At 42.6% G+C, this 19,076-nt stretch overlaps 1 protein-coding gene across 4 annotated transcripts in view; it reads left to right on the forward strand.

Moving 5' to 3' along the window:
• Positions 1-19,076, forward strand: part of cdk6 (cyclin dependent kinase 6) — a 213,743-nt gene that overhangs the window by 92,979 nt on the left and 101,688 nt on the right. For all 4 annotated transcript variants that reach the window (XM_068003147.1, XM_068003138.1, XM_068003155.1 and 1 more), the window contains exon 4: positions 9,119-9,286. In XM_068003147.1, coding sequence (XP_067859248.1) covers positions 9,119-9,286 — 168 coding nt within the window. The remainder of the gene's footprint in view (positions 1-9,118; positions 9,287-19,076) is intronic.

The following is a 19,076-nucleotide window of genomic DNA, read 5'->3' on the forward strand; positions in this document are numbered from 1 at the left end:
TTGGAGAGGGGGCCTCAAGCAGGCATTAAGCCCCTTATTTGCATACGCCTAATGCCTGCTAACAGCGTGGGTAAAGGACGCCTCTTGTTTGTCCTTACCTAAATGGTGGGCGGTGCACTTCCAGCTGGAAATGTGCACACCTTTTCTGCCAGCCAAATGGGCGCTGCACGATGTAATTTCTAGGCCTGTGATTCTATGTTCATTTTCCTTGGCCTGGTATTTCAACAGAAATGTTAACCAGTTTATTAGCAAGTATTTTAATGCAAACACATTAAGTACTCTTATGCCAAGTTTGACTTATAGGGAGAGGTTAGACAGACTGGGACTTTTTTCCCTGGAGAGTAGGAGGTTAAGTGGTGATCTTATAGAAGTCTATAAAATAATGAGGGGCATAGATAAGGTAGATAGTCAAAATCTTTTCCCAAAGGTAGGGGAGTCTATAACGAGGGGGCATAGATTTAAGGTGAGAGGGGAGAGATACAAAAGCGTCCAGAGGGGCAATTTTTTCACTCAAAGGGTGGTGAGTGTCTGGAACGAGCTGCCAGAGGCAGTAGTAGAGGCGGGTACAATTTTGTCTTTTAAAAAGCATTTGGACAGTTACATGGGTAAGATGGGTATAGAGGGATATGGGCCAAGTGCAGGAAATTGGGACTAGCTTAGTGGTATAAACTGGGCGACATGGACATGTTGGGCCGAAGGGCCTGTTTCCATGTTGTAACTTCTATGATTCTATATGATTCTATGATTCAATCTGGCGTGCAGCATAATTTCAAATCCTGAGTGTTTTGTGTTTTAGTCTATCATTGAGACTGTTGTCTATCATATTTACACCACACAATATGGTTGTTTCAATTAAATGAAAGTATCTTGCTTGCCTTCCCTCTGCCTTCAGATATTCTGTCTGAACTAAATAGCAAAAACCGTAAGCACTAAGAACAAACAGAGAGAATATAGTTGAAGTGAAAGAGAAACAGAGGGAAAAGCAAAATAGAAACAAGACAAAAATGGTCACCTGACACATATGGGACGTCGAATAAAAATTATGCAATAATGTTATGCGAAATGGGTTAACAACAACACTAAAGTAGTAATGAAAGGAATTTCAGATGAACGTATTAAACATTTATAGCTTGGTATCCCACAGTGTAATTTCAGAATCAAAGAAAATTCACTTCCTGAAAATTAAGAAGGGAAAGCCATAAATGTTCCTTACTTCATTTTATAACTGAATCTTTGACTCATTCAATCTTAAAATATTTGTGCATTAATTTTGTTTATGTTGTAATTATTTTTGCATAACTGGATTTCCAGTTTTAATAATCAATAGTTTTTGAAGCACAATTATTGCTTGGCCAACTCTAATGACATAAAGCAAAAAAGTGGAACTCGTAGACAACTATACCAATTCCACTTGTAATAATTCCTATCAATAAACCACAGACGAATAGAGCCATCAGACACCATCTTTTTATTATTTGGTGTATACACTTCACAAAACTGCTGATCAGTGCATTGAAATGTACCATTAAGATCCTAAATGAACAAGACAAGCAAGCATTCAGGGGGAAAAAAACATTTTCTGTGCTCTTGGCTTACATGGATGATATTGTTTGTTCGGTTTAGTAAGGTTGTGGGTCATGGAGTTCACAGTCATTATATTTGCATTAATTACATTTGAAAGAAGAGTGAATAATGGGATTGTTTTCATTTTTAAGAAAAGCCTTTAAAAATTGTTGATCACAAAATAATGTATAATGTGTATACTTTAACCTTTACTTCCCAGATGTTTATCTGTGGTTTATATAGTTAGAACTGTAATTTATAGCTTTGTCTGATTATTTAAACATATATACACTACATATAATAGTCAAATGCTAAAATATTATTAGCTAGTCTCAAAACTCAATTTATAAAAATAAAACCTTTTTTATTAAAAAGTATCTAAATAGATCCCTCATTTTCAAAATAAATATATTTTAAATAAACATAAGCTTCTCCCTGCATCCTTGCTCTAGTCACAGCAAATCAAATTCAAATGGCAACATTAGTAGCTTGAAATCAGGTCAAAATAAGTTTGATCAGCGCTGAGAAGAACGCTTCCATTCTTTGAGACATTTCCGTGTTAGCTTAAATCTATTATCTGTGTTCCTACAAGGTTTGATTTTAATTCCCTACACAAAGGTTAGGTAGAAGAAAAGGCTTTCTGGCAGCTGAGGTTCCTTCACTGAACAAGATGAGTGATTTTTAACTGGTATTAGATTGACAGTAGATTGTGTAGTCCTGAATTAAGCAAGGCTAGGTCCTTCTACAATTTATCCAAGATGTTAAAATGTGATAGCAGTTAAAACAACAACAATTTACATTTGTATAGCACTCGTGTTCATTAAAACATTCACTGTGCTTTGCATGGCGGTTGATAATGAGTGGACACCGAGCAAGAGAAAAGGAGAGAGGTAGTTGGTAGGAGAGAAAGCATTTTTTAAAAATTCGTTCATGGGATGTGGGCGTCGCTGGCAAGGCCAGCATTTATTGCCCATCCCTAATTGCCCTTGAGAAGATGGTGGTGAAACGTCTTCTTGACCCGCTGCAGTCCATGTGGTGAAGGTTCTCCCACAGTGCTGTCAGGTAGGGAGTTCCAGGATTTTGACCCAGCAATGATGAAGGAACGGCGATATATTTCCAAGTCAGGATGGTGTGTGACTTGGAGGGGAATATGCAGGTGGTGTTGTTCCCATGTGCTTGCTGCCCTTTTCCTTCTAGGTGGTAGAGGTTGTGGGTTTGGGAGGTTTTTTTTATTCGTTCATGGGATGTGGGCGTCGCTGGCGAGGCCAGCATTTATTGCCCATCCCTAATTGCCTTTGAGAAGGTGGTGGTGAGCCGCTTTCTTGAACCGCTGTAGTCCGTGTGGTGAAGGTTCTCCCAAAGTGCTGTTAGGAAGGGAGTTCCAGGATTTTGACCCAGTGACAATGAAGGAACGGTGATATATTTCCAAGTCAGAATGGTGTGTGACTTGGAGGGGCACGTGCAGGTGGTCTTGTTCCCAAGTGCCTGCTGCCCTTGTCCTTCTAGGTGGTAAAGGACGCGGGTTTGGGAGGTGCTGTTGACGAAGCCTTGGCGAGATGATGCAGTGCATCCTGTGGATGATACACACTGCAGCCACTGGTGGAGGGAGTGAATGTTTAGGGTGGTGGATGGGGTGCCAATCAAGCGGGCTGCTTTATCCTGGAATGGTGTCAAGCTTCTTGAGTGTTGTTGGAGCTGCACTCATTCAGGCAAGTGGAGAGTATTCCATCACACTCCTGACTTGTGCCATATAGATGGTGGAAAGACTTCGGGGAGTCAGGAGGTGAGTCACTCGCTGCAGAATACCCAGCCTCTGACCTGCTCTCGTAGCCACAGTATTTATATGGCTGGTTCAGTTAAGTTTCTGGTCAATGGTAACCCCCAGGATGTTAATGGTGGGGGATTCGGCGATGGTAATGCCGTTGAATGTCAAGGGGAGGTGGTTAGACTCTCTCTTGTTGGAGATGGTCATTGCCTGGCACTTGTCTGGCAGGAATGTTACTTGCCACTTATCAGCCCAAGCCTGGATGTTGTCTAGGTCTTGCTGCATGCGGGCTCGGACTGCTTCATTATCTGAGGGGTTGTGAATGGAACTGAACACTGTGCAATCATCAGCGAACATCCCCATTTCTGACCTTATGATGGAGGGAAGGTCATTGATGAAGCAGCTGAAGACAATTGGGCCTAGGACACTGCCCTGAGGAACTCCTGCAGCAATGTCCTGGGGCTGAGATGATTGGCCGCCAACAACCACTACCATCTTTCTTTGTGCTAGGTATGACTCCAGCCACTGGAGAGTTTTCCCCCTGATTCCCATTGACTTAATTTTATTAGGGCTCCTTGGTGCCACACTCGGTCAAATGCTGCCTTGATGCCAAGGGCAGTCAATCTCACCTCACCTCTGGAATTCAGCTCTTTTGTCCATGTTTGGACCAAGGCTGTGATGAGGTCTGGAGCCGAGTGGTCCTGGTGGAACCCAAACTGAGCATCGGTGAGCATGTTATTGGTGAGTAAGTGCCGCTTGATAGCACTGTCGACGACACCTTCCATCACTTTGCTGATGATTGAGAGTAGACTGATGGGGCGGTAATTGGCCAGATTGGATTTGTCCTGCTTTTTGTCGACAGGACATACCTGGGCAATTTTCCACATTGTCGGGTAGATGCCAGTGTTGTAGCTGTACTGGAACAGCTTGGCTAGAGGCGCAGCTAGTTCTGGAGCACAAGTCTTCAGCACTACAGCCGGGATGTTGTCGGGGCCCATAGCCTTTGTTGTATCCAGTGCACTCATCCGTTTCTTGATATCACGTGGAGTGAATCGAATTGGCTGAAAACTGGCTTCTCTGCTGGTGGGGATATCGGGAGGAGGCCGAGATGGATCATCCACTTGGCACTTCTGGCTGAAGATGGTAGCAAACGCTTCAGCCTTGTCTTTTGCACTCATGTGCTGGATTCTGCCCTCATTGAGGATGGGGATGTTTACAGAGCCTCCTCCTCCCGTTAGTTGTTTAATTGTCCACCACCATTCATGACTGGATGTGGCAGGACTGCAGAGCTTTGATCTGATCCGTTGGTTGTGGAATCGCTTAGCTCTGTCCATAGCATGTTGCTTCCGCTGTATAGCATGCATGCATGTGTTGTAGCTTCACCAGGTTGGCACCTCATTTTTAGGTACGCCTGGTGCTGCTCCTGGCATGCTCTTCTACACTCCTCATCGAACCAGGGTTAATCCCCTGGCTTGTTGGTAATGGTAGAGTGAGGAATATGCCGGGCCATGAGGTTACAGATTGTGCTGGAATACAAATCTGCTGCTGCAGATGGCCTGCAGCGCCTCATGGATGCCCAGTTTTGTGCTGCTAGATCTGTTCTGAATCTATCCCATTTAGCACGGTGGTAGTGCCACACAACATGTTGGATGGTGTGCTCAGTGTGAAGACGGGACTTTGCCTCCACAAGGACTGTGCGGTGGTCACTTCTACCAATACATGATCAAGGAGGAGGATCTGGGGCATGGGGAACCAGTGTAGTCTAACAAGGACTGGGACGATGGTGCAGGTGAGAACACCAACCAAAATCTTTTTGGATGGCTTTTAGCTTGTGGAAGGTGGAATGGCCCAGGAAAGAAAAATACTTCCGTTCCGGGGCCTGAACAGGAGTCGTGCACTTTGGGTACGCTGCTCCTTTCTAGCATCAGGGCAGAGAGGAGCCAGAGAAATCTTCCCTACTCATTCATGATGGGATCCAATACCTCTCCAAGTTTTCATTTGTGAGCCTAGACACAGTGGGCATGATTTTGACCCTGAGCCAGGAAGGGGACAGGGGGGTCAAATTGCAGATGGGAAACCCGGAAATCCTTACGATTTTGACGTAAGGATGTCTTTTTTTTTGTCGGTTTACCGTCCGAGTGACCGGCCTGATTGACAGGCTGGTCTCAGTCAGATGGGAGACCAGCCAGGGAGAGGATGTGTTCCGGTAAGTCTATGTTTGTATGGATGGGAGGGGGCGGGTGGAATTAAGGGTGGGACGGGGGCATGGGTGGGCATGAATTGGCATGGGGCACAGGTGCATGGGTTGGCACTGGGGTCATCAGTCATGGGGGGATGGATCTGGGGTGAGTCACGGGGGGGGAGGGTGTTGGGATCAGGGGTCATTGCGCGGGTCCGCAATTGTTCGGGGGGGGCATCGGGGGTCTGTGATCGATGGTGGGGGGATTGGGGGCGGGTGGGCCCCGAAGCCTCCTTGAAAGGTTTTAAGGCCTGACCCACCTCCTGGGAGCGGGTTGGTCACCCGCCCCTCATCCCGCTCTAGTGAAAACCAGAAATGGGCGGGTGTTGGCGAGTTGGAGGTTGGTCTGAAATGGTTGCAATTTTGAATACCTCCCTGCCCCCAGCCCACCCATTTTTCACTGTTAAAATCTTGCCCAGTGACTGCATAGTATTTAAGAGTGGGAATTTTTCTCCTCTATTCGTCTCAGTGTGAATCAGGAGCTTTACACTGCACCTGATTTATGTTATATCTGATCTTGGACACTTGATGCATAAGATGGAAACAAAAGGGGTGATTTTACAAATTTGCACTCCTGAATTGAAAGTTCTTTCACTGGAGCGCATATTGGGAATCTGGGGGTAAGACCCCAAATATCTCCATCCCTAATGGATGGGGAATTAAATGGAGGCATGCTCGAATTTGGATATGCTCTCCCAACAGGCAAGGATGAGAATTCATAAAATTACCCTTTGAGGTCTGTTTTCTGGCACTGATATCTCTCACCTCCCTGCCTGAAACTACGATTGATTCTCAGTATCAATACCACATCTTGGCCAATAATCTATTAGCCCTTCCTTGTTATAGAGAATAATACAGCAAATAAAGCCGCCTGTTTCTATGTGCTTCTCAATTATTAATTCACTAGTGTGTTAATCTTTCACACATTTTCTAATTTGCTCATAACCATGTTTTTTCTGTTTTCTACTAATGAAGGCTTTCATCTCTTATTAGAAATTGCAAATTCATTTACCAATTGTTCAACACTTTGTTGAACAAAAATAAAAATAAGATAACACTGAGGTGTTTGATCCGATGTCGATTGATGCTGTGTCATGAAATTAATATTCACAATGTTGACAATTTTTATGCTACAAAGAAGAAATGGACCAGCAAAATCAAACTACTGAACATTGCTTGATTTACAATATATTATTCAAATAAACAAAATAGTTGAACTTTTATTTGAAGTGCTACTGCTCTCTTTAAAGTGTTAAAAACATTTTGTTATAGTCAAAAACCAAAAAGGTGTGTCACCTGAAAGTGCATTACTGTTAAAAATGGTAACTAAAGACCAGAACATCTTCAGTTAAAAACATTTTACATTAATATGTGAAACGATTTGGTTTCCTGTTTATTCAGTCAGTTAAGGGATTTTCATGTTTTATTGTATTGTGAATTCAATATCATTATGTTGCACTGAATCACCATAGTTTTGCTACAAAAAAGCACTAACATATTCTGATGAGCAAATGTGCTCAAGTTCTCCTATTTTGTACTTTTGATATCGCATGTACAGTGTTCTTAATTGCAAACTGCCTGCTGACTTTTGCAGTTCAGTCATTCCAATGTAATACTGACTGTTGAGAAAGAGAGCTAATTAAAACAATAGTATACACGCCAACCTAGAAAATCAGCGAAAGTCAACCAACAATTTCAAGTATTCTGACACAGCCCTAAAAACTTTTGTCAGCTTAAACACAGCTTGAGTAAAGATATAAAGACATGTGAAGACAACAGTTAGGCTAAAGATTGGAGGGTGGCAAATGTAACCCCACTATTTAAAAAAGGAGGGAGAGAAAAAACAGGGAATTACAGACCAGTTAGCCTAACGTCAGTAGTGGGGAAAATGCTAGAGTCTATTATTAAAGGTGTGATAACAGGACACTTGGAGGGCATTAATGGATTGGACAAAGTCAGCATGGGTTTATGAAAGGGAAATCATGCTTAACAAATCTACTGGAGTTTTTTGAGGATGTAACTAGTAAAATAGATAGGGGAGAACCAGTGGATATGGTGTACTTGGATTTTCAGAAGGCTTTTGATAAGGTCCCATACAAGAGGTTAGTGTGCAAAATTAAAGCACATGGGATTGGGGGGAATATACTGGCATGGATTGAGAATTGGTTGACAGACAGGAAACAGAGAATAGGAATAAATGGGTCTTTTTCTGGGTGGCAGGCTGTGACTAGTGGGGTACCACAGGGATCAGTGCTTGGGCCCCAGCTATTCACAATATATATCAATGATTTGGATGAGGGAACTAAATGTAACATTTCCAAGTTTGCAGACGACACAAAGCTGGGGTGGAATGTGAGCTGTGAGGAGGATGCAAAGAGGCTCCAATGTGATTTAGCCAAGTTGGGTGAGTGGGCAAGGACATGGCAGATGCAGTATAACGTGGATAAAAGTGAGGTTATCCACTTTGGTTGTAAAAACAGAAAGGCAGATTATTATCTGAATGGTGATAGATTGGGAAAATGGGAGGTGCAACGAGATCTGGGTGTCCTTGTACACCAGTCGCTGAAAGCGAGCATTCAGATGCGGCAAGCAGTTAGGAAGGCGAATGGTATGTTGGCGTTCATTGCAAGAGGATTTGAGTACAGGAGCAGGGATGTCTTACTGCAGTTATACAGGGCCTTGGTGAGACCACACCTGGAGTATTGTGTGCAGTTTTGGTCTCCTTATCTGAGGAAGGATGTCCTTGCCATGGAGCGAGCTCAATGAATGTTTACCGGACTGATTCCTGGGATGGCAGGACTGAGGTATGAGGAGAGACTGGGTCGACTAAGCCTATATTCACTAGAGTTTAGAAGAATGAGAGGTGATCTCATCGAAACATATAAAATTCTAACAGGACTAGACAGACTAGATGCAGGGAGGATGTTCCTGATGGCTGGGGAGTCCATAACCATGGTTCACAGTCTCAGGATACGGGGTATGCCATTTAGAACCGAGATGAGGAGAAATTTCTTCACTCAGAGGATGGTGAACCTGTGGAATTCTCTACCACAGAAGGCAGTGGAGGCCAAGTCATTAGATGTATTCAAGAAGGAGATAGATATATTTCTTAATGCTAAAGGGATCAAGGGATATGGGGAAAAAGCGGGAACAGGGTACTGAGTTAGACAATCAGCCATGATCATTTTGAATGGCGGAGCAGGCCTGAAGGGCCAAATGGCCTATACTTGCTCCTATTTTCTATGTTTCTATGTAAAAGTGTAAAGGGACACAAATGTGTCATAATTTAAGATGCAGGTGCGTCTTAATGACTTTGATCACTTTTATTGCAGTGCAGTAAAGTGTACTTTGTAACAGCGGTGGACTTAGAAATTGCTGAAGGGGTGTAAGTGCCAAAGATGAGACTTATTTTTAAGGGGAGAAGAAGCAAAAAATAAAAACATTAAGCTCTATGATTTTTGACATTTTTAAACCAAAAATATAGCATGAATAGGATTTTAAAAAATATTTTTTAATACATTAATGTCCCATTTCCCTTTCCTTTCATATAGGATATGATGTTCCAGCTGCTTCGTGGACTAGACTTCCTTCATTCACACCGTGTGGTTCATCGAGACTTGAAGCCCCAAAATATACTTGTAACCAGCAGTGGCCAAATCAAGCTGGCTGATTTTGGCTTGGCACGCATCTATAGTTTTCAGATGGCACTTACCTCAGTGGTAAGTTCCTGAATGATTTGTATGAGAATACCTAACCTTGCAACCAATGGAAGGGCATTAATGTTTTATCTTACAGGAAGGTTTCAATTGCAAAAAAGGTAATGTTCCTTCTGCTGGACCAAACTGCCTACACTGCAACAGTTATTAAAGGGACTAAACTCTTCTTAATGAATTAAATCATTTTTGTCCCTTTATGCACTATGATTTTTTTTCTTAGCTATTTCTATGTCTTCATTTCAGACAACATTGTTTTCACTTGTCAAGTATTCCTAGTTACCTAGCCATACTTATTTTCTTGCTAAGAATGCTGGATAAAGGGTCATGTAAGATAAAATGCCCATAACTCTTAGCAGAAGAAAAGACCATGGCAACCCAGATGGCATGAACTGGTGAATTCAATTGTTATGACCGTGGGTAACATTTTCTTGTATAAATATGTGAATATTTTCGTAAAGATTTAGTTACTTTTCTCCACTTTAGATCCAGAGGCAAGTTCAGCCCAATACTTGTTCACTGTATTTGGGATTTCTTTAGTTGCATTGTCTCACTGGCAAATATTACTCACTATTGTCTGGGAAAGACTGTGAATGATGTTATCATTTGCTTAATGCACTCATATCAAATTCCTTTAAGTACTATTTTATTGGAGGTGTTAATCCATTTATTTTAAATGGCTTAGTGCTCTGTTCAAATGGCAGAGAGAAGAATTTGATATCAGTAGAATTAGTGTTTGTGCAATAACATCGCTCAGGATCATTTCCAAGTTTATATTTCTAAAACAAATGTAGCCAGCTAAACTGCTCTACAGAGATTTCTAAGATTATCTGAGATGAAATGATGGAGCTTATCTGTAAATCTGATGGCAATTTTACATTTACATTATCTGCATTTTTTTGTAGTTATATATTGATTTATTTCTGGAAAAGTTGGGTCAACGACAAGAACAACATGTATTTATGTAGTACCTTTAATATAGAAAAATGTTTCTAGGCGTAATCAAAAAAAGTAGATGCTGACCATAGAAGGAAGTATTAGGAAGGGCGGTCAAAAGCTTGCTCAAAGAAGTGGGTTTTAAAGGAGGAGAGGGAAGTGGAGAGGCAGAGGGGTTTAGGGAGGGAATTCTGGAGTGTGGGGCTTAAGTAGCTGAAGGCACGGCTGTCATTGATGGAATGAAGAGAGGGGGATGTAGAAGAGGCCAAACTCAGGGAAACAGTGCACGGGGAGGGAGGGGAGTTAGGGTTGGACACATGGGTGGCGTGTGCGCTATGCATGTTCTGCCCATGTCTCCTGGCGATGGGCGGCCTACTAGCAGTCCATAGAGGGTTATATTTTTGTGGAGCCAGGGAGAGCAGGAGTGCTTCACAGAAATACTGCAGGTCGCTGCCGGCCCAGGCTCATCCCCTCCACATTCGCTACCCCCACCCCTTTCCCTCAGTACCTAAATGTGGGCTGGCGCAACGTTCAAGCTGCCCAATATTGTGCCGACCCAGAGCTGACGAGCTGCAGCGGGAAGCCTGTTCGGGGCGTGCTGCTCGCCGGCGAAATTTAAATGAGGTCCGAGCTCCAAATGGTTAGGGCCTCCTTTGCCCAATTGACGGGCAGCACACTCCGCTGGTCAGCCGTCCCATAATCTTGATCTTAGTGACGAAGAGGTCCGTGAGGTCCTTGCACTTGTTGTTGGAAGTGAGGGTGGAAGGAGCGGGGGGAGGGGTTTAAAGAGATAGTTGGTTAGGAGAAAGGATGCTGGAGAAAGGATGATCCTGGAGTAGGAATTTGTAAGATTTCAGTTTGTCAGTTATGCTGCACTTAAACCACCATGTTTGTTTGATAGAGTTGCAGGAGTTAATCACAGCAGCAGGACAGAAATTTTTTCTTGTATAACTCCAGTCTTTCTGAGTTTGAGTGCAGACCACGAAATGTTCCTGCACTTTCAATCTGTTTCTGCCAAAAGTGCAACCAGCAACAAATTTAATTTAAGCCACTGACTTCAATCAATTTTTTCAGTAGCTGAAAGATAACATAAGAAAAAGCATCCACAGCACAGTCCATAGTCTCTAAATAGCATGGCCCCAATAGTCTGCAGGCCACAAACCCAGGAGTTACGCCAAGATCATGCCTGCCGGTGCCCTCTAGCGCTAACTCCATTAGAGTCTGTGGAGCCTGATTAGCATGGAGATAGCAGGCACTTGTGCCACTATGGGCTCATCTCTGGTGCCCACCCACCCACTTCCAGGGCAGATAGTAAAACTTTCTTTAAAAAGACCTTTCCACATTTTTGTGGGTCCAGGCCACTTTCCTATGTGTAAAATGGCTGTCACATTCACCTACATAACAACAGTGATTGCATTTCAAAGCCATTCATTGTCTTTAAAGCACTATGGGATGTTTCTGATAGATGTGATAAGGTGCTATATTAATTCATATTCTTTATTCTTAACCTACATAATGCATTCATAATTTTAAAAATTGTTACTTTTTTGTCCAGTATTTATAGAGCACGTGTATCTTGGTTTGAGTGATTCATAGATCTTCTATTAACAAGCCCCATAACTTTAACTTTACAAAAATTGTTCCAGCACAGCATGAAATTAGAACCAAAAAAAATTGTGAATTGTTGTGTTCATTTATTCTTAAATGAATCATATTTCATGTATCCAATGATCTGTGTGCAGTTATTGTTGTAGTTGTGCTGTATCTACTAACTATTATTGAACGACATGGTGGATCTAGATAGAAAAAATTGGCTTTCCTTTGCCATACCGCCTTTCATTACATAGGAACAGGAGTAGGCCATTTAGCCCCTCGAGCCTGTTCCACCATTCAATGAGTTCATAGCTGATCTGTGACCTAACTCCATATACCCTTAGCCGCATTTCCCTTAATACCTTTGGTTAACAAAAATCTGTCAATCTCAAGCTTAAAATTAACAATTGAGCTCGCATCGACTGCCATTTGCGGAAGAGCGTTCCAAACTTCTACCACCCTTTGCGTGTGGAAGTGTTTCCTAACTTCACTCCCAAAAGTCCTGGCTCTAATTCTTAGGCTATGTCCTCTAATCCTAGACTCCCCAATCAACGGAAATAGTCTCTCTCTATCTATCCTATCAGTTCCTCTTAATATCTTGAAAACTTCGATCAAATCACCCCTTAATCTTCTAAATTCCAGGGAATACAACCCTAGTTTGTGTAATCTCTCCTCATAATTTAACCCTTGGAGTCCAGGTATCATTCTAGTAAATCTACACTACATTTCCTCCAAGGCCAGTATATCCATCCTAAGGTGCGGTGTCCAGAACCGACACAAGAACTCCTGAAGAGCAAGAAAGTTCAATATTTTATAGAAAGTATAAGTAAATAAAATGGGAGAGGCACGATGGGCCAAATGGTCTCCTTCTGTGCTGTAACATATTATGATACTATGAATGTGTTACGTGAAGAATGGCTACTTGCCACGATTGTCAAGTGTTTTTTTTGTGTGTTAACTATTTTTCACACGCAGCACCAATGCTGCTACAGATCTTGTATTGCATACGAGATTGTATCCTCAATTAGTGCTAAATTTCCTGTCTGTTTTGTGCCAAACACTGTTTTCTATTAATACACAAGAAATTGTGAAGATATGGGGCTGCATTTTCCTCTGCTGGACCACCCAAAATCAAAATCTGAAAGGAAATAGAGTGGGTAGGTCCACTGCCATATCCTCACCCCTAACTCTGTAAAGTTCCACAAAGAAAGAAAGAACTTGCATTTATATAGCACCTTTCACGACCTCAGGATATTGCTTTACGGCCAATGAAGAAGTACTTTTGAAGTGTAGTCACTGATGCGGCAGCCAGTATGCACACAGCAAGGTCCCACAAACAGCAATGAGATAACGACCAGATAATCTAATTTAGCCGTGCTGGTTGAGGGATAAATGTTGGCCAGGACACTGGGGAGAACTCCATTGCTGTTCTTTGAAATAGTGCCATGGGATCTTTTACATCCACCTGAGAGGGTAGATGGGGCCTCGGTTTAAGGTCTTATCCGAAAGATGGCACCTCCAACAGTGCAACAGTCAGCACTGCACTGGATTGTCAACCTAGATTTTGTGCTCAAGCCTCTGGAGTGGGACTCAAACCCATAACCACCTGACTCAGAGACGAGAGTGCTACCACTGAGCCACAGTTGACACAAAAGACTCCTCCTATAGACAATATGTCCTGTTGTGCCCCCAACATGTACTGTACCAGCTCCTTCCTGTGCCTTACTATCAGATGTAAACGAGAGGAGTTGCCGCAATGTGGGAATCAAGTAAATCCTGAGTAAATTTGCACATTACATGGTAATTGCTGCTTAACAGGCAGTTAACAAGCAAAATCAAGTTACTGCTGGGTCTGCGTTTTAACGTTTTTAGAAATATTTACTCCCAGGAGCAAGTTTGGGAACATGTACACTCAGTTAATGCCAAATCAAAAAAATGACTACCTCTTAATAAATAGTTGGCACGTGAGCTGGTTTTAAGGCAAATGAAATTAAATCCCTAGGAAAGCCATCGACTGTACCATCAGGATGGAATGGGTAAAAGGATGATTGAGAGGCTTCTTTGATAGGGACAAGAAGGAACAGCTGCTGGAGAAGCAAGAAGGCAGCAGTTGATGCTTCTTTTCTATAAAGTTGTGCTTAGCAGCTCTACCAGTGGATTTACAGAGATTACAGGCAAAGATAAAATTGGCTTGGAATACTACACCAGGTGTAATCGGCAGAATTTTTATGAGAGGCAGCAGACGTGATTGAACTAAGCAGCAGTATCAGACCTGAGGGGAAAGAGTGATGTATGACATTTTCCATGAGGCTGTTAGTTACGTCACTGGCACAGTTAGAAAGATCAGAATAGTTAAAGCAACAATTGACCAGGGAAAAGCAGTAAAATAAAATCCTCTAAGACAGCCCCAGTCGGCCGATTAAAGAGGTGAATTTTCATCTTTAGTGCTTCCAACACGGAGTGTTACACGGGGAGTATATTTCAGGAATTCGGGTGCATGCTGGATTGCATAATTTTGCTCTCACTATCATAAAATCATACAGCACAGAAGGAGGCCATTCTACTGATCGTGCCTGTGCTGGCTCTTTGAAAGAGCTACCTAACTAGTCCCATTCCCCTGTTCTTTCCCCATGGCCCTGCAAATTTTTCCTTTTCAAGATTTAAAGATAAAAATTTATTCCATAGTGCTAAACAAGACAGGACTGGTTTACAGAGTGTAGGGTGTTCCACAAAAGGTATATATGAAGTGGTGGTCAGAAGAGCCCAGTAGTGAGGAAGCCTCCATTGTAAAAGTTAGAACTGGAGGTGAGGTGAAGGCCTAGGAGATTAGTTAAATTACCTGGCTGATTGATGAGTTACTCAAGGCCATTCAGGACAGCTGGCCTGATCAGCACAAGATGAGTGGTGCCATTGCTGACGGTGAACACTAAAATCTGTATGACCAAAAATCCACAGCCCTTCCAACTGAACTTTCACCTTAATTCCAGCAGAACAGCTGGAAACTAGGCCAGGACCTGGATATGACAGATCCCAGACTGATAATGGGGATTCCATGAGGCCTTGCTGTTATGAGACCAGTGATGTAGGAGGGGGTAGAAGCAAGAATGGCTCTACCCTAGTCTCACAGGGACCCGGCGTATCATCAGCCCCCTGTACCCTTGTATAAGAGGGCCAATCAAGAAATTGTAGAAGAACAAATTCTATTCACTGGACGGTCCAAACCACTTGAGGCCCACTTATGTCCATTTGGAGACTTGTACACCTCATCTCAGACCTCAACCTTCAATACTACGCAGGGTCCCAAATGAGCCTGGAAAGTGGGAACCCTGGTGTAAGGTTCCGCCTCACGCTCTGTGGCCCTTGATGACATTCGCCTTGTAAGGGGTAGACAGAGGTTCCGCCCCTTAAAAGGCATGCTGGAAAATCCTGCAAGCAGCAGCGACCCGCTGCAGCTTTTCAGTTGGCTCAAGGGTTATGGCAGGAGTTCAGCGGACCCCCAAGGAAACTTAGGACCAAGAAGTGGAATTAGTTCTACTATCTATAGAACACTGTATAAAAACTGACACTGGCATATATGTCACAAAGGGATTGTATAATGTTGGTGCAAGAAACCTACACCCATTTGTACTATAGTTATACATGAGTCCCAAAATTCCGCAGCCCTGGAGATGCAAAGCTGTTGTTATCTAAGTGGGCAGGCATGAGACCCAATAATGTCAACTCCCCTCCCCTTTTCTGCCTGTCAGAAATTATAGCTAATTTGGGGGTAAGTCCGTAATACACCCACCCAGAAAAATAATATACACCAGTATCGAACTATGATGCCATGCCAATGGAGTAATAATGTTATACAACATATTCCCCATCATTTGTGCCTAGCACTTGTGCATCCCTGGCAGCCACCATTGCAAAGGGCCTCAGGAGAAGTTTTCAATGTCAAATGGCCAGTTTTCCTAGGGTAACCGTGAAATTCAAATTCTGGCCTCAATTTAAATTTTTTAACGATCTTTAACAAACAAGCTGTCAGCCTTGGCTCAGTGGCAACACTTTTACCTCTGAGTCAGAAGGTTGTAGGTTCAAGTCCCACTCTAGAGACTTGGGTACATAATATAGTCTGACACTTCAGTATTGACTGATGTTGCAGTAATGAGGGAGTGCTGCACTGCCGGAGGTGCCATCCTTCAGATGAAACGTTAAACAGCGGCCTCGTCTGCCCTCTGAGGTAAACGTAAAAAATCCCATGTCACTATTCGAAGAAGAGCAGTGGAGTTCTCCTGGTGACCAATATTTATCCCTCAACTAACATCACTAAAAAAGATTAACTGGTCATTATCACATTGCTGTTTATGGGACCTTGCTGTGCGCAAATTGGTTGCCGCATTTCCAAAATTACAACAGCAACTACACTTCAAAAGGACTTCATTTTGCTGTAAAGTGCTTTGGGACATCCTGAGGCCGTGAAAAGCGCTATATAAATGCAAATCTTTCTTCAGCTGGCAGAGCTAGCCCATTTATGCTGTGGCAGGGAAATACCCTCCCCCCCACCTGAGACAGGCACCCCATCAGCACCATAATTGGTGATGGCATCCAAGCACAATATGCAAATGCCTCTGGCCCCAAGATTTCGAAAGGAGTCGGGCACATCTGTGGGACAGGTGGAAATTCCACCCAGCCTAGATCTGCCTCCAGGGGGCCTTCCCCCAGAATTTCAGCCCATTATTATGTCCAAGATAATAAATCAAATGAACACTTACTACTCCAGTATCAATGCCCTAATCTCAAATATCGGCTCTACTGCTATATTGGCTACACAACGTACCCATTTAAAAGGATTCTTATACAAGAGTTGGCACGAAGACAAACCATGATTCACTCAGGCGTAGATATGTGTGAATTGTCAGCTTTTACTCTCTCTGTACTGAATGCAATTGTAAACAATTTTACAACACCAAGTTATAGTCCAGCAATTTTATTTTAAATTCACAAGCTTTCGGAGGCTACCTCCTTCCTCAGGTGAACGATGTGGAAATGAAATCCTCGAAATGAAGTCGCATTTATAATTCACAGAACAATGCTTGGTGATAACAGACAGTTTTTTCAACTGCCCGTTGCCAAGGCAATCAGTGTGCAGACAGACAGGTGTTACCTGCCAGGTCTCAGAATATATATATATTTTTTTTTTGTTGTTTTTTTTGGTGATTTGTATATTCTGAGACCTGGCAGGTAACACCTGTCTGTCTGCACACTGATTGCCTTGGCAACGGGCAGTTGAAAAAACTGTCTGTTATCACCAAGCATTGTTCTGTGAATTATAAATGCGACTTCATTTCGAGGATTTCATTTCCACATCGTTCACCTGAGGAAGGAGGTAGCCTCCGAAAGCTTGTGAATTTAAAATAAAATTGCTGGACTATAACTTGGTGTTGTAAAATTGTTTACAATTGTCAACCCCAGTCCATCACCGGCATCTCCACATACTGAATGCAAGTTAGGTTTGGAAACAAGATGGTAAAAATAAAAAAAACATGTACTGTATGTTATAATTGTATGGAACAACCCATTGTTCATCAAAGAGGACCATTCAAAAGATCATCTGGTGTTCCTGCTGCAAAAATAATAAAATATATCCTATTTAAGGAAAGGCATTGTCACGCTTGATATTAGAAGATATCATATCGGCCAAAATTTTGCATAGAAACTAAAATGGTTTTTAAATTAATGGATTTCAGCCAAGTTAAATTGGAAGCTGGATAACAATACAATTCTGGACTTTTGTGGCTGAACAAGAAGCTTACCTAGCAACATCCACGTGTACGGAATCATTCCGTAATAGGAATATTGTCGAGGCATGAATGGATTTTGCACTTTGATGCACTTCTCAGTCAGAATAGCCATTTTCACAATGTGTATTGAGGGGGTCTGTTGCACCCAGGCTGCCAGGAAGTCTTGCTCCTGTGATATGATGGGTGCAGTATTAGAAGTAATTGACTCTCTAATTAAATGAGCTGTTGACCAGGACAGAACAGTTCCTGTAAAGGGATCATTTTAATGAGGAATTCTTGGCTTGCAAGAAAGAATATTCCTAAGTAAAGATATTGAAAATTATGGAGTAAATGTGGCTTTACATATTGAGCAGTTCCAGGGGGTCAGTCCAGATTGTATTTTTGAAACATTACAAAAGCATAATTACTTTAATAGAGTGGATCGAAGAATTTCTTACCAATATCAGTGCATTTCCTCCCTCACCCCGCCTCCCCTTTTACACTTTTTACATGTAGGAATTTCTGACCATGAACCAAATATTGTAGAGGCAGAGGCCCTTCTAAGCACAAATTTGCCTTCTACAGGTTATATTTTTCATTTTCAAAATCTATTGATTTTAACAACATAGAACACAAGTCTTGTAGTCAAAACAACTGTTTAAAACTACTGTACTGTCATTCTGGTGCACAAATCCCACATGCAGGTTTGCACCCACTCACAGTAAAGTCCCATTAAGTCACATCTCCGTTGTTGAAGAGCAGAAAACGCCAACACATGACTTAAAACATATGTATTGGTTGTCTGAAAAATGATTTTTCGGTTACATGACCCACAGGGTGAACAACAATATCTTTGACAAATCAATGTTGGTAATTCAGTACACGTGAGGGAAATATAGAGTTAGGGAATAAAGAGGGATGATGAAAGGTTTGGAAAGTACTATCTGTCCAAAGTACTTCCCCTCCCCACTCCATCTGTTCTGGGTCTCCATCTTATAAAAAGGATATAGAGGCACTGGAGAAGGTGCAAAAAAGATTTACAAGGATGATTTACAAGGTAGAAAGGATATACTTGCTATAGAGAGAGTGCAGCGAAGGTTCACCAGACTGATTCCTGGGATGGCAAGACTGTCATATGGGGAGAGATTGGGTCGACTCAGCCTGTATTCACTCGAGTTTAGAAGAATGAGAGGGGACCTCATTGAAACATATAAAATTCTGACAGGGCTAGACTGACTGGATGCAGGGAGGATGTTTCCCCTGGCTGGGGGGGGGGGGGGGGTCCAGAACGAGGAGTCACAATCTCAGGATACAGGATAGGACATTTAGGACTTTTAAAAAAATTCGTTCATGGGATGTGGGCGTCGCTGGCGAGGCCGGCATTTATTGCCCATCCCTAATTGCCCTTGAGAAGATGGTGGTGAGCCGCCTTCTTGAACCGCTGCAGTCCGTGTGGTGACGGTTCTCCCACAGTGCTGTTAGGAAGGGAGTTCCAGGATTTTGAC

This window comes from Heptranchias perlo, chromosome 2 (genome assembly GCF_035084215.1).
Source record: "Heptranchias perlo isolate sHepPer1 chromosome 2, sHepPer1.hap1, whole genome shotgun sequence".
Lineage (NCBI taxonomy): Eukaryota > Metazoa > Chordata > Chondrichthyes > Hexanchiformes > Hexanchidae > Heptranchias > Heptranchias perlo.